Below are 14,584 nucleotides of genomic sequence, written 5' to 3' on the forward strand. Positions count from 1 at the left end.
AACTGCCTTCCACGAGTCTGCTTGCAAGTCGACGGCAGACCATAGGTCAACAGCGCAGCTTTTGGAAATGTCGGAGCACAGGCAGCACAGCACGATGCGGCTATGGCCACAGGTTTGACTAAGTGTGAGCATTATTCATGCGGTTCAGCTACGGCTGGCAATGGATTGGCGTGCCCTAGATTGCGACATTTGCGGTGTCGAGGGTATGGCAGCCGTAGCGCCGTACGTAAGCAATAAAATGGTGGCATCCGGGTCTGCGGTTACGAGTAAAAATTCTGAAAAATCAGATGCCGAAAGCTATAAACGTCTGAAATTTTGCACTTTTTAATACACTGACTCTATGGGGAACTTGACGATGCCACAGATGAGTACAGGAAATCAGGTATGTCCGTGATTTCACGCGTCCGAAAAATCTGACGTCGACTGTACAAAATTTTTCGGCCGTGCTGCATATACATCTTGCAATTCTTGCTGTTTTATCGACACAAATAAATAGATTCGATTCGAATAGACAACTCAAAGCAACATAATATAAATAATAACTGTTGGGATTTCTTGTCCTAAACCCCAATATGATTATGACGGACTTTGTAGTAGAGGGGCCCGGAAATTTCGACCGGCTTGCGCTCTGTACACGAATGTAAATTTAAGTTACGCAAACCTCTTGCCTTTCGCCTCTATCAAAGTGTGGCTGCCGCAGTAGGAATTAGTTCCTGCGACCTTCAGGTCAGCAATCAAACACCATAATTGTGGAGGGTCTCGATGGAACATGGAGCTATAGCCACCAAACAGGCAAATAACAACTTCTTCCTGGCAAGAGCATTGCGGACTTCTGCTGCGCTGGTTCGCAATATCTGAGAGATAGTGGCCGACTTGTTCGCAAGTGATGCTGTAAAGACGCAAAGACAAAGGAACACCGATCCTAAGTACACTCATACCTCATTGTAACAAATTTGCATTTTACACGAGATTAAGTTTGCTATATTTAAAAACTCGTTATAAAGGTCTATTTATTGCAAGACTTTTCTTCATGAACTTCATTACAACCAATATTTCATTAAATCCAAATTTGTTTCATCGAGGTTCAAGTGCAGATGCTACATGATGACAGCCCGTTATTAGGAAACTGGGTACCTGGGAGACGCGTCGTTGACGCGTATTTCGCCGGGCGAGCCGGCTGGTTGTGGGGTTGCGCCTGCGACCACCCGTGCGAATGGAGGTGCTCTCTAGGGGCGTGGTGCGGATGTTGATGCGGCTGCCGCCGGCCAGGATCAGCTGCAAGACCTGCGGGTGCAGAAGACCCTGCACCGCCTCACCGTTGATGTGCGTGATGAGGTCGCCGGGCCGCAGTCCCGCCTCGAATGCCGGGCTGTTGTTCTCCACTGCCTGCGATTACACGGTGGCAAAAAAAAAGGTGAGGAATCGTGCGGTTAGTAGTGACAGAATAAACAGTGTAATGAAATGTGCGTCAGAACTGGGTTTTCTGTAATACAAATTTAAAGGGGTCCTGCAACACTTTTTGGGCATGGTCAGCAAATGCCGTCGATCGGTATTTGAGGCTCCCAAGAACATGCGAGTCAAATGTTACAGCGAAGCATACGGCCTATAACTTGCAACAAATTCTTGAAGGCAGCTAAAAATTGCTTTCTCTTCTCTCGGTTCAGCCATTAGCTAACTTGAGCATCGCGTGCTCAGTCCTGGCCGGGGTCGCCACGAGAGTCTACGACTTGCCCACAATGCACGCGCGATCACACTGAAAGGCTGCACATTTGAAGAAAAAAAAAAGAGAAAGAAAGAAAAAAGTTTTCAAGCCCTAGAGGCTACCGGGACGTATTTTCTTCCCCCTGTCATCCTTCCCTGCTTAGCTCCTACTGCTTTCGTCAGGGTGAGAGAAAAGAGAATGCAATTGCAGCGTGCAACAAATCTTTGCAACTCCGTTCATATACTGAACGGATTTTGAAAATTTTTGCAGCGGTGAATTTGTGAGGCAATCAGCTCCTTTCGTGAATTCATTCCATGGCTACTTAGAAAAGTGCTGCAGGGCCCTTTTAGGAGAAGACTTTATATGGGGCTGAGCTTTGACCCCGCTCAGAACGCTGTCGTGCTTTTAGCTTATAAAAGTTGCCGAGCCAATATGAATGCGATTTTGTATATGTAATAAGCTGTTCGAAGAAGAACCTTAATTGAAAAAGGCAAGTCTTTTTTTTTTTTTCCAGACAACTGAAAATCAGCACTAATACATGAACTACTCTGAAGCACTGAGCATGTTGCACCGAATTTAGGAATTTCATTTCTTTTACCTCATTATGATGCTTCATAAAGACTGGAGCAATAGGGCCCACCCTTAAGAGGCCCTAATGTAACAGACAATTGCGCCTAAGCAACACCAATGTGCCCTACATCAAAATAGTGATGAATCAAAAACATAGGATGCTGCTTATAAAGAACACCTCATACAAGAGACAAGAACTCTCCTCAGGCTCGAGTCCCTTATAAAAGGGTTCAACTGTACGATGTATTAGACAAATCAGCAACGTATATGAGAGGTTTACGCTGAGTAGTCATCGCTGTTTCTTGCTACACACCTCAACAAAGTTTGTGGAACGACTACGTTACCATTACAAGTGCCCAAGGTAAAGTCTTCTCGTTTAAAACCACAGTTGGTCATAAGCGAGATCGAACGTGGCAAGAAGGCAAGCTCTGTGCACCAACCATGACAAGATGCTGGACGGTGTAGACGTCCGAGTCTCCGTAGTAGACCCGGATGGCCCGAATGGTGAATCCGAAACCCCGTGGACCCCTCTGGATAATGATGGGGGGCTTGAGCTGCGCTACCAGTGGACTCAGTTCCCGGCTCGGCGATGTGTCACGCGAGCTCGTGCTTGAGCCGCCGGGCGAGCCGAGCACCCCGGAGTGCATGCCACTCGACAGGTCGCTAGCCGCTGCGCTGAGGTCATCTGCACACAGAGAAGGAAGAAAAAAAATATTACTATAGCCAGTCCCCTGGCCTTTTCTGAAAACCCTCAAACAGCAAAGCTGTAAGTGCTCGAGTGCATGTGACCGAGCATCATCATCTCGAGCACTGGGATCAATAATCATCATGCTCATTTAGCATCATAATCATTTCAAGTATAATTATCCCACCACTTAATGTTTACCATCAACATCAGTTCATTTTATTTTTTTATTCACTTCCTCCTCTGGTCATGTGAGCTGTGTGAGCGAGTGAGAGTGAGTAACTTTACTGAACCAATGAATTGAGGCCTGGGCCTAGGCCACAACAGCGGCAGTAGAGATCCCCGTCCCCCTGCCACCTCTCGTGTTTGCTGGATAGCCCATATTTGATCCTGCCCATCTGGTCTTATCAGTGCGGCTTTCATTGCACCCCAAGCAGTTCTGAGGAGACTACATTTACATCTCACGTATGTGTGCGCTCCCATAAGATGTGTTCTAGGGTGGCGTGCTTTATGCTACATACAGTCAAATCTCGATAATTCGAACTCGAAGGGGCCGAAAATTTGTTCGAATTAAAAGAAGTTCGAATTGATGAAAACTAAATAAACGAAGGGCTCTCCTTGCAGTGGCACATGTGAATTGAGCTAACACACAAGGAGGAAGTTTCAGGAAACTTACATTTATTCACAAATCATAGGACATCCGTCATTAATTGATGTAATCGGTGATGCACGTCTGCACATGATTGCCTTGCAGCGAGTCAATAAATTTCGCACGCAGTTTGCAAAGCATTTTTACTTCGCCTTCAGCATTCTTCTGACAAGAGAAGTTGCACGCAGTGTCTAGCGCCGACACTATCTAAAGACAATGACAACAATGACTGCGTAGCGTCTCCGCTACGTAGCCGCAGCGTGGCCGGCACGTGACGAAAAAGGAGGAGCGTCCCCACGTGGAGAGAAGCAGACCGGCATTTTAGAGAAAACCATAGAGGAAGGAAAAAACCAATATGTACTCCACAGCAGCTTTTTTTTTTTGCTCTCCTCGCGTGCGTTGTTGAAAGGAGAACGGTTACACGGCAGGGACGGCAAAGGGGGAAGCGTGGCAATTACCGGGCATTTTTGCCCATTGGAATACACATAGCTTTGACGGGACCTCATCGCGAGTTTGAATTAATCGGAAGTTCAAAATAAGCGTGTTCGAATTAACGAGATTCGACTGTAGTTTGAGTATAGCTCAGGGTAGATGCGATTTTGGTGCACTGGATCGGGCAATGTTCTGTCGAGAAGTTACCTCTTGTCGAACACCTGAGAACTGTCTGATTTGGAGCTCGGTATAGAAAATCTGCACCTTAACTTTTGGCAGAATTGAATGATGCCACAGAATCTAAACATTCTGTCCCCCTCTTTCCAGGCTTCTCTACCTGTTAAATGGGGGGGGGGGGGGGGGAGAACTCTGCGAGCGTGGTAAATGAGACCCCGCATGACGCTGTGGACTTCCTCGTTGAAATGGGGAATAAGGGCGCCACAGGAGGTGTAGGATGGCAACCGCATGATTTATCTTTCTTTGAATTCCTCTTAATGCATTAAATTTTTCAGAGCTCTATTGACATCAATTTTGCCATCACAAGTCTGAATTTCGTGCGGAAACTTTAGTGCTCAAATATCAGTGTGAAATCCACATTACAAATCATTGTTGCATATTTTGGCCACGTTGGTTCAACCAAGATTTCTAAAACTTGGTAAGTTGAAACTTTGTGCCCCTTCAAACCCAGCGTACATATCCTTTAGTGACCGACAATTACTTAGCCACTAATAGATGTCACAGCGCCTGACCAGTACTTTACTTTTTGAACACTTTTTTTTTTCGCTTACCAAGAGTGTTATCACACTAAGACTAGTGCTTTCAGCATTGCGAAATTGCAATTTGCTAACATAGGAAAATTCATTTTTATCTTCAGTGTGCCCATAAATTTAACCGAAAGCATCATGGGCCACTAAATGTTCACTTGGACCAAGCCAACCTTCCTTTTCACAGTGAACTACCGCGAATTGCACACTGCATTAAAACTAATGCAAATGCAGACGGAACCACCCCTCACCGGACGGGATGATGAGCGAGAGGCCCGATGCAGACGCAGACTTGATGACCGAGCGCGATCGCAGCTTGAAAGGTGGCGACGGCGTCGGCATGGGGGGTGTGGCCGCCAGTTTGGGTGACGATCGTGGCGAACCGCCGGCTGCTGCCTTCTCCACTGATTTGGTTCCCGTTGCCACGATGGTGCTGCTGGTGGCAGTGCTGGCACCGCTACTGTTGGTGCTCCCTCCGCTGGTGTCACTGGGGTTAAAGGGCTCGGCAGCGCGTTGGCCCTTGTTGGTTCGCGCCGTTTTTTCCGCGACGGGAGAAAGCTCCCGTGGCTCGGCCTGCAGAGAGAAATCATAAATTAGTTCTGTCCGCTGCTTTTCAGGATTATATGTGGTGCCCTGACTTGTGCACTTGTTTATTATAGGTAAGTAAAAACCTAACAGTAAAAAAAAAAGCTCTGTTCCCAGAACAATGGTGTGCCTGTCGTTCGCACAAGAGAGTCGTACTAGGTGGTTCGCATTCTAACCTTGAACACCGTATCACTGCTAATGTGAACACTAATGGTCCGTTAAATTCGCCTGCACCACCTGAACTAGCTCACGCCATTTGTTTCAGTGGTGCAGCATTGATGACTTCTGAACCATGCCATTAATTTTAAAAGGTGGAGAATTTTTCTGCGCCTCCTACGCTGACGGTGCCGGCTTGGTGCAGTCGCGGGCATGCAAATGCAGCCGAATAGACGACGCAGCATTTAGGCATATGTGCCATACCTGCCTCTACCTGCTAACGCGGAAAAATGCTTGGCCTCGTAAAGTGTCCACATGTGCGGTTTGCCATCGTAGTCAATGTTAGTGGATGGCGTAAACTAAGAAAACAGAAATAAGGTCGGCACTTTGTCATTTGTTTCTAGTGTCGCACTGTGCCTGCACCGCTGACCACGCGCTGCACAATTTGCGAACTTCTCAAGCACCGCCGTCAACCTGTTCTGACAGGCGCAGGTGACTCGAACGGACCCTAAGTAGACTCTCAGTAAACCGAAATCTCTTAAATGGAATAACTGCCTCTAACATCACTCGTTTCACACTTGTATTCTGCACCCCTGTTTACCTTGAAGTGAATGAAACTCCTGTTAAATGGAACACATTTTCTTGGTCCCTTCCGATTCCACTTAAAGTGAGAGTCTATTGTATTCACATTAGGAATTGAAAGTTTGCCATCTCTACTTAAAATAATTTGTTTGAGCAGTTATTTCAGTATCTTTGCTGGAATGAGGCAAGAAGTTTACCTTTGTTTCCTTTCATTACATTTATACAATGGTATAAATGTAATGACAATGCTTTTGATGTCGATGAACAACAATGCTTTTGATGTCAATGAACAATGCCGAAGAAAATGTACTAGAAGGGACGAACACAGGTCCAGACTAGGCTGCACATTTTACGAAATTGAAATGCGTCAAAAGATGTTCAAGAAGGGGGGGGGTATGCAAACTGGACAGGAATTTGTTTAATTTCTTCTCGTGCACCAGTAACACGTATCTTTATAAACTTTTGTAAATTTCAATCATTCTAAACATGCACGCAAGGACTTGACTTTGAGGTCCGAGGAGGAGGATATGCCTAGTGACTCACCGCACTGGTGGTGACTGCCGGTGAGGTCGGTGCGGTGACAGAAGCAGACGAGGTGGCCGCGGTGCCAAGGGAGGGCAGTGGCAGTGGCAGGGGCGCTGACAAGCGATGCTGGGATCGGCGTGACGTGTCCTCCTGGTCAACGGAGAGGGCGAACCTAGGCAAGTCGGCGATGCCTGGTCGTCTTCTCCGCTGCACCTGGGGGGACACCTCATCCGACTCCGTCTGCGATGACTCAGGAGTGCTCGTCAGTGGAGGGCGCCCGCCCGGCGGTGGACTGCAGCAGGCGAAAAAAAAAAAAATTGTTTTACGAGGTTGACGTTGCTAACCCACACAGAAACGTGGTGCTGGCTGACATCCTCATTCTCAGCCTGTTTGTGCTCACTGCAGAATGTATACCGCTCTCAATGATCTCCTGTATAGTCTGTCTTGTACAAGTTGATTCAACTTTCTCTACGAACTGCTTAATTTCGTGAACACCCCATCAAACTCTCTGCCTTCCTCGACTGGGTTTCCCTTTCCTTGGTAACCATTCTATTGCCCATACTGTCCACCGGTTGTCTGATCCATGCATTACATTACCATTCCAGGTCCTTTTTGTTTTTCGCTTGATGTCCATTAGGATATCTGCTACCCCAGTTCATTTCGTGACCCATTCTGCCACCCCTCAATATTTTAAAGCTACATCTGTCATATTTCTTTCCATTGCACACTGCATACTCAACTTTCTTTATTGTAGTTGCTTGGTTATCCACCATATTTCAGTCTCGTATGTTAGAACCAGCAGCATGCAGTGATTGTATACTGTTCACTTTAATGACAGCTGCAGATTTTCTGTCAATACTTGGCAGTGCCTGCAAATGCATTCAAGCCGATTCTTTGGTGAATTTTCTTTAGGTTATAAGGCTCTCCTACAAGTACTTGTCCTAGATATAGACACAGCAGACTCTCTCTCGATAAACGAAACCTGAAGAGACCCGGAAAATATGTCCTATTTAGCAGGAGTTCTGTTTACTGAGAAAGGAAGAAGCCTGCGGAACTCAACTATGAAACTAATCGTATTAGAAGTAGTTGTCTCATTTACGCAGCAGTTTCATGCAGAAAATTTCCGTTTGGTGTACATATATTCTTGTATACACTTCAGCGCATAGTTTTCAATCATGAACTTTCATTTTCCAAGTCGTAGAGCGTTATATTTTTCTAGGAGTCATGAAAAATGGCCAAGAAGTACTCACAGCTCAGGCGACGAGCCAGACTGGCGCCGCATGGAGGCATCCCCTGGTCCGAGTGCCGGGATGCGGAGCTGCAGGGAATCTCCGCTGGAGTCCGATGGAGCTGAATCCGTGCGGCTGAGCGAGCGGCGGTGGCTTTCCTCACAGACATGCTGCATGGAAACGAAATTGGTGGATTGTTGCAGGTCTCACTTTCACTTAGAAAGGGCAACGTGAACAACACACATATTTTTAAAGCACTGAGTACAAGCAAGACATGCAACAGACTTGGAAAAGGGGCATAAAAAAAAATTTGGTACCATTTTAAACTTAACATTTTCTGCATTCCTTTGCACACAAAGGGAAAGCCTGCTACATGGCAGCAAGAAATGGGTTTGCACTACATAATTTGATGCTGTTTTTGTCATCGTAATTGCGTTCAGAATATGCGAAGCAACTGTTACATAGAAAACGAGCCAATAACTCCACGCGAATACAAAATCGCACTTATTGCATGGCTTCAACTACCTGTATCGGACAGCAAAACAGCGGCAAGATTCAGTGTACATGGCAAGAATGGTACTGTGATCAGGGATTGAAAGGCACCATCAAAGCTTTCATTACAGCAGCTGGTATGTGCTATTGCTTGAGATTAGGACATCATGCCACTACGAACTGTTTAGGTCGAGTCTGATGTCAAATTTCAAAATTACGTCAATACATCAAAAACTGAAGACAGCAGAAACTACAGTTCCACATCTGATCATTCTTTCATACTAGTGCCTACAATGTTGGTTTGCTTCTGTCACCATTGCGAGACAGTCATTGGATGAATGCAACAGATTGCTCAAAAGTTTCTTTTTCACGTTCCTTTTACCATGAAAACTCAGGGTACCAATTTCACACAAGTGAACACAGTAGGTCTCCACTGATGTCTGTCACTTTGTGACTTCTCTTTTCACTGTCCTTGTAGTGCAACATCTATTTTCCTCAAGTGAACCCACTAGTTTGGCAAAATGCTCTGTGATACCAAGGAGTTATCTGCTAAAAGATGTTGCAGATCAGGAGCCAGTTCATTGCGAAAAATGTTCAGTGACGCATTCCTCAACTGCAGTACTTCATGTCGAGATTGAAATGGAACATTGCGTGTGCACAGATAAAACGCTACCCCCTCACCCTGAGCAAGTTCTCTTCCTCGAGCTCTTTCTCAATGCGAGAGTAGACCTTCCGGTAGCGCGGCGAGCACGACGAGAACGATGAGAAGGTGACCTCCTCGCCTTCGTCATGGTCTTCCGAGTCGTCATGCTGGTACCGGTCCGTCCGCGCTGTGCAGACAAGAGGCCGCCTCGTCTCAGAGATAACGAGAATGAGTGCATTTCACTTCCTTTCTAGCAATACAGTAGAATCCCGATGATACGAATTCAAGGGGAGCACACAAAACACTCGTACCATCCCGAATTCGATTGAACCAAAAAATTTGAGGCTGATCATGAAGATGAACAAGAACTTTATTGGGGTCCACTACTTTTTGCTGAAAAAAGTACATGGGTATGTCTTTCGAACTTTCTTGCATTCACCGTCTCTCAATAAAGTGCCGTGGCTTCCTCACTCATGCTGCTGGCGCTTAAAAGGGCACTTGCTTTGCCGCTAAGCTGGGAAACCGCGCCGCGAAGTCGACATGAAGAAAAAAATCAGGCTAAAACGCCAGAGGGGCCAGAAAACCACGTATGCACCAGTCGAAAACGTTCACATTCGTTTTGCCCCTTGTGCATGCCACCGCCGCCATTGCCGCCTTCGCCGCTTGAGAATTCATTTCATTTTGGCCATTTTTTTAGCATTGAAATCCATACAGAGTTCTAGTTATGCAAGCAAAGCACTGAAAAGAAACAGTTTTCACCTTTACAGACTTACTGGTGCTGCACCTTCTTCTACTTTTAATGTTCTCAGCGATCGTAATCCAAATCAGGCTCTCAATGAACGCGTCCTTCTCAAGGCTGTGAGCTTTGATGTGCAGCACGGGTAACTCGCGATTGCGCTGACACAAGCCTGGTACCACCGACGCTTTTTCCGCCATGTTGAATTTGCTGCTGGTTGTTTACGTTACATGGTTTGAAAGCTAGTGCAGCCAAAGCCATGAAGCGAAAAGGCGATCGGCTATCGCGAGGCAGAAAAATTGGTCTAGGACTGATTTTTTTTTTGGTGTCAGCCTCGCAGTGTGGTTTTACGGCCGCTTAGGCAGGGAATCGAGGAAAATTCCTGTGAACTTTGCCGCATTCACACCCTTCAAAGCCAAGTGTGAATGGGCTTGAAGTGTGAAACTGTGTTGTGCCTCTTGCGTTCAGCGATCAATGGCACGTTCGTATCATTCGCGGTGACTGGGGAAACCATTCGTATAACAACGAATCACGGAGTATTTCATATAATGTAGTCCACCAACAACCTTAAAATTTATATCATCGCGAAATTGGCATCAACCGTAATTGTATCATCGAGATTCAACTGCACTTACAGAACTGAAAGAGAAGATTGCAACAGGCAAGAACAGGACTCTTGCTTGCGAGAGTGAACAGTGACAATCACAAAATGAAATGAACCAAAAGCCAGAGAAAGTGCAACGGGATCCAAGTCTTCCTTGATCAGAAGTGTAACAGTAACTAGAAAGGGGATACTATACCGATTGTTGGCCTAGTTGGAACTTGCTTAATGACATGCTTTGGCCGCAAATAACACACACACAAAGTAAAGAAACACTCAATGCTTGTGCTTGTTGTTGAGTATTCCTTTACTTTGTGTGTGTGTTATTTGCGGCCAAAGCATGTCATTAAGGGTATAGAAGGTTCAACAAATGAGACAGCTTGCCAGGAGCCGAACTCAAACCAACAAACCTCCACATGACACGTGGAAAGCTTTTCCACGAGTGTTGGCCAATGCCACTATCTGTTAGAAGTTATTCTGGATGCTACTAACAATAAACCTAGCACCTGTGCGACCCCCTTGACCAATGTTGTACATTAGACGAGTCTTTCGGCAGTAAAAGGTAGCACACGAGAGAAAACAATGCAAGAAAAGGAAGACTCACTATCAAAGTAGCTGGTGTCCTCCTCATCCTCAAGTTGAGGCACGAATTCGGCCTTCTGCCGTAGGAGGGAGTCCCAGTCAACATCGTTGAAGAACGGATGCTCCTTGACCTCGTGTGCACCCCCCGTGCCTAAACGGTCGAGCGGGTTTTGCTGCAGCAGCTGGGACACGAGGTGCCTGGCATCCTCAGGCAGTGGCCAGTCTTCGTCCTCGGGCCACTCAATCTCGTCTGTCGGGACAGGCAAGCAGGCATTACGAATGATAACAAACGCAGTATCTATGTATGACAGGGAACCATGGCATGGACAGAACAGCGTGTATTGAGGATTTGCATGGTCTCTAAATGACTATCTTAAGAAGGGTCCCCTTTTCCCCAGAGTCACATTTTATGTATCATATGGAAGAGAGGGAATCTCGTTGAGGGTGACCTTGTACAGTGCAAATCGCTTGTACACTACGAATCACTTGTACAGTACAATGAGAAATCATTGGACTGGAAATGCTGCTGGGACACGCATTTGGCAAATCCAGTCTTTTTATAACTAGCAGTTAAGCCGTAACCACCTTGCACAGATCGTAGAAACCATTGCACAGTAGCTTATGCCAGAGACAGCAGTAATTACAGCAGTAATCTTAGACGTTAATTCTCACTGCCAAATGGACGGCCAGCGCAGCAAAAGCCAGTACCGCATAAACCGGACTATAGGTCGAGTGGGAATATAGGTCGACCCCCCAATTTAAGGTTACCGAAAAAAAAGAAAAACAACCAAAAATTGACGAACAACATTTATTTGCGAATTGGGCGCACTGCACCCGATCGTCAGAGCTCCCCTCAACCACCATCACAACTGTTCTTATTCGTCAGACGAAGCACCACTCTCTTCTGAAGACGAGAGTTTGTCGCTGGCCGCCTCCCACAGTGTATTGTCTTCCGTGCCATACAGCGAGTTGCTGATGAAACATTTCTTAAAAGCATTTTCCACCATGAAATCTGGCAAGGAACGGCAGGCAGAAAGCACCCAGCCACTAACAGTCGCAAGCAGAGGCCTCAGTAGGCGGCCCGTTGGTGTCTTTGGGTTGTCACTGGTCATGCACTTTTGGTACCCCAGCCGCACTCTGTCCTTGAAAGGCTTGTTCAACACAACATCGATCAGTTGGAGGGTGGACGTCATACCACCTGGTATCACGGCGAGGTTCGTTTTTCCATCGCCCAGTGCGCGCTTCACAGTGTCGGTTAAGTGACCACAAAACGCACACACACACAAAGTAAAGGAACACTCAATGCACCAGCATGCTGCAAAGACACAGCAGTGCTTCTGGCTGACGGTTCCAGACTACTCGTATTCATTCGAGCATCATGGCCTCGTCTATGTATCCCTTTTCGTTGACGCCAACGACAACACCGGGCGGGAACACTTCCTTCGACATTGTCTTACGTTTGAAAATGATCAAGAGCGGAAGCTTTCTACCATCTGCCATGCATGCCAGCATGACGGTGAAGCGCGAGTGCTCGTTGCCAGTGGACAACAGCTTCATATCCTTGGCGCCATGCTGCATGATCATGGTGGATGAAGGCATGTCGAACCACACGGGGGTCTCATCGACATTGTCAATCTGCCCCATGTAGCTGTTCTGCTCCCAAAGCCGCTTCACGAAGTCCTGAAAGTTTATGAGCTTGTCCTCGAACTCGCCTGGAAAGTTCTGACAGATGGATGTGTGCCACCGGAAAGAAAATCCTTTGCGTCTCATGAATCGATGCACCCAAGAGTTTGGTGCACGAAACCCTTCTCTCGTGAGCCCAGCTTCGCGAGCGAGTTCCACAGCTTTCTTGCGATCGGTAACCGCGGTCACTGGCAGCGAGCACGCATGAACTTCCCACACAAAGTTACCTAGCGTATCCTCCAGCTGCGGATGAACCGCACTTCGCCCACGAAATGACATTTTCCGAGGATTGCACATCTGCAGCTTCCCTTTCTGCACCCTTTTTTTCTGATACACCAAAGCGGTGCTGAGCAGCCATATTCCCATTCGCTTCTGCAAACTCAACAACCTCTAGTTTAAACGCAGCTGAATACTGCCTTCTCGTACCGTTACTCATATACAGTGAACGAAAAAAAGACCACTAAAAATGAAACACAATGTCAAGCGGAGCGAGAACTTACAACAGATTGGAGGCAAATCACGAACACAAAAAAACAGACAAGAAAGAAAAAAAAACCTGCTATTGGATTTGAATGCGGATATGGCCGTGTCCAGTTTATCATGCACATGCAAGCCACATGTTGCCAGACAGCGGTGCACTGTCAGCTAGAAACTGCTATATAAGACGAGGGGCGACATTAGCTCATTGCTTTAGTGAAAATATCTCGATTTATATTCCGGTTTGTACGATAGTTTAATAATCGGCCACAACAATTTTTATATATGAAGCAGACTAGTACTATTGTAATGAAAAGAAACGGGATCAGTGGAACATGTGGTATTTCAGCACAGCCCAACCCCAACATGCCTTGACTGTTGCTACACATATTTGTACGTTCAGCCAGCGCCACCATACTGCACCAATATTATTACGGCCGGCATGATCAAACCGTGGGTGCTTGTCACGTGTCAATCATGCCTGGCACTTGGAAAGCACACATGGCGTGATAGCATTGGCTGTAGCAAGATTGCAGAGCTATGGTGGCACCAGCTGAAAGCACAGATTTGCCTAGCGACAGTCAAGGCATGACGAGCTTGGACTGATCTGAAAAACCACACATTCTGCTGTTCACACTTCTCTTTATTGTGATAGTACTTTCTGTTGTTCACTGTGACTCGCAACGTTTACAGTAAAATATTTCTGACATTTCTTGGCTTTTGCTAGGTACTTAACGATGTGATTGAGGCATGCAGTCCTGGGCACTATAGATTAATTGTGGCCACCATGGCTTCTTTAACATGCATCTCAATCTAGAATAGAAATGAGTAGACATGCTTTGCATGAGACAATTGATAAAAAATTATCCTAGCCTGAGCTCTTCGGTTACGGTTCGCGAGAAGGGTTCCACCAGACTACTTGGACGAGGACATAGAAGGAAGCAGTTAATTACACGTCTTTCTGTCCTCGTTGAAAAAGTTGGCTGGAACCCTGCAGACTATTAACTGGTACAACGGAAAAGTTAACGGCGCAACATTTTGCTTGGCTAGCCTTAGATCATCTCACTTCGTCGTATTGGATCAGTTGTACTTTTGGGGTTATCTACATCTGCACAAAAGTTACGCCAAATGCATACGTGACGACAAGAGTAGTACCAACAACACTACTAATGAACTAATAGAATGAAAAGCGTAGACACGAAACAATTCTTGACGACAACCGTCTCTGTCAGACAAGCATCTGGGAAACAGCTCTAGATGCTTACCATTGATGACGTGAGCAAAGAGTTCCTCGGGGGTCTCCCCGAAGAAGGGCACACAACCGACTAGAAATTCATACAAAATAATTCCCATTGACCACCAGTCCACGGGCTTCCCTGCAATGCATGGATGCCAAGAGAGACAGGGACAAGAGGAAAGATGTAAGCACAAGAGATATGAATAACAACCATGGCTTTCACAAATGCAACTCCTTAATAACAAATTAGGTTG

The 14,584-nt window shown here is 46.3% G+C and overlaps 1 protein-coding gene across 5 annotated transcripts in view; it reads right to left on the bottom strand.

Moving 5' to 3' along the window:
* LOC119181309 (microtubule-associated serine/threonine (MAST) protein kinase dop) overlaps window positions 1–14,584 on the bottom strand; it is a 259,056-nt gene that overhangs the window by 10,070 nt on the left and 234,402 nt on the right. For all 5 annotated transcript variants that reach the window (XM_075875311.1, XM_075875310.1, XM_075875312.1 and 2 more), the window contains 8 exons: window positions 14,359–14,469; window positions 10,956–11,183; window positions 9,053–9,201; window positions 7,901–8,049; window positions 6,669–6,942; window positions 5,054–5,375; window positions 2,713–2,957; window positions 1,135–1,386 (listed from right to left, as the gene is read on the bottom strand). In XM_075875311.1, coding sequence (XP_075731426.1) covers window positions 1,135–1,386; window positions 2,713–2,957; window positions 5,054–5,375; window positions 6,669–6,942; window positions 7,901–8,049; window positions 9,053–9,201; window positions 10,956–11,183; window positions 14,359–14,469 — 1,730 coding nt within the window. The remainder of the gene's footprint in view (window positions 1–1,134; window positions 1,387–2,712; window positions 2,958–5,053; window positions 5,376–6,668; window positions 6,943–7,900; window positions 8,050–9,052; window positions 9,202–10,955; window positions 11,184–14,358; window positions 14,470–14,584) is intronic.

This window comes from Rhipicephalus microplus, chromosome 10 (assembly GCF_043290135.1).
Source record: "Rhipicephalus microplus isolate Deutch F79 chromosome 10, USDA_Rmic, whole genome shotgun sequence".
Lineage (NCBI taxonomy): Eukaryota > Metazoa > Arthropoda > Arachnida > Ixodida > Ixodidae > Rhipicephalus > Rhipicephalus microplus.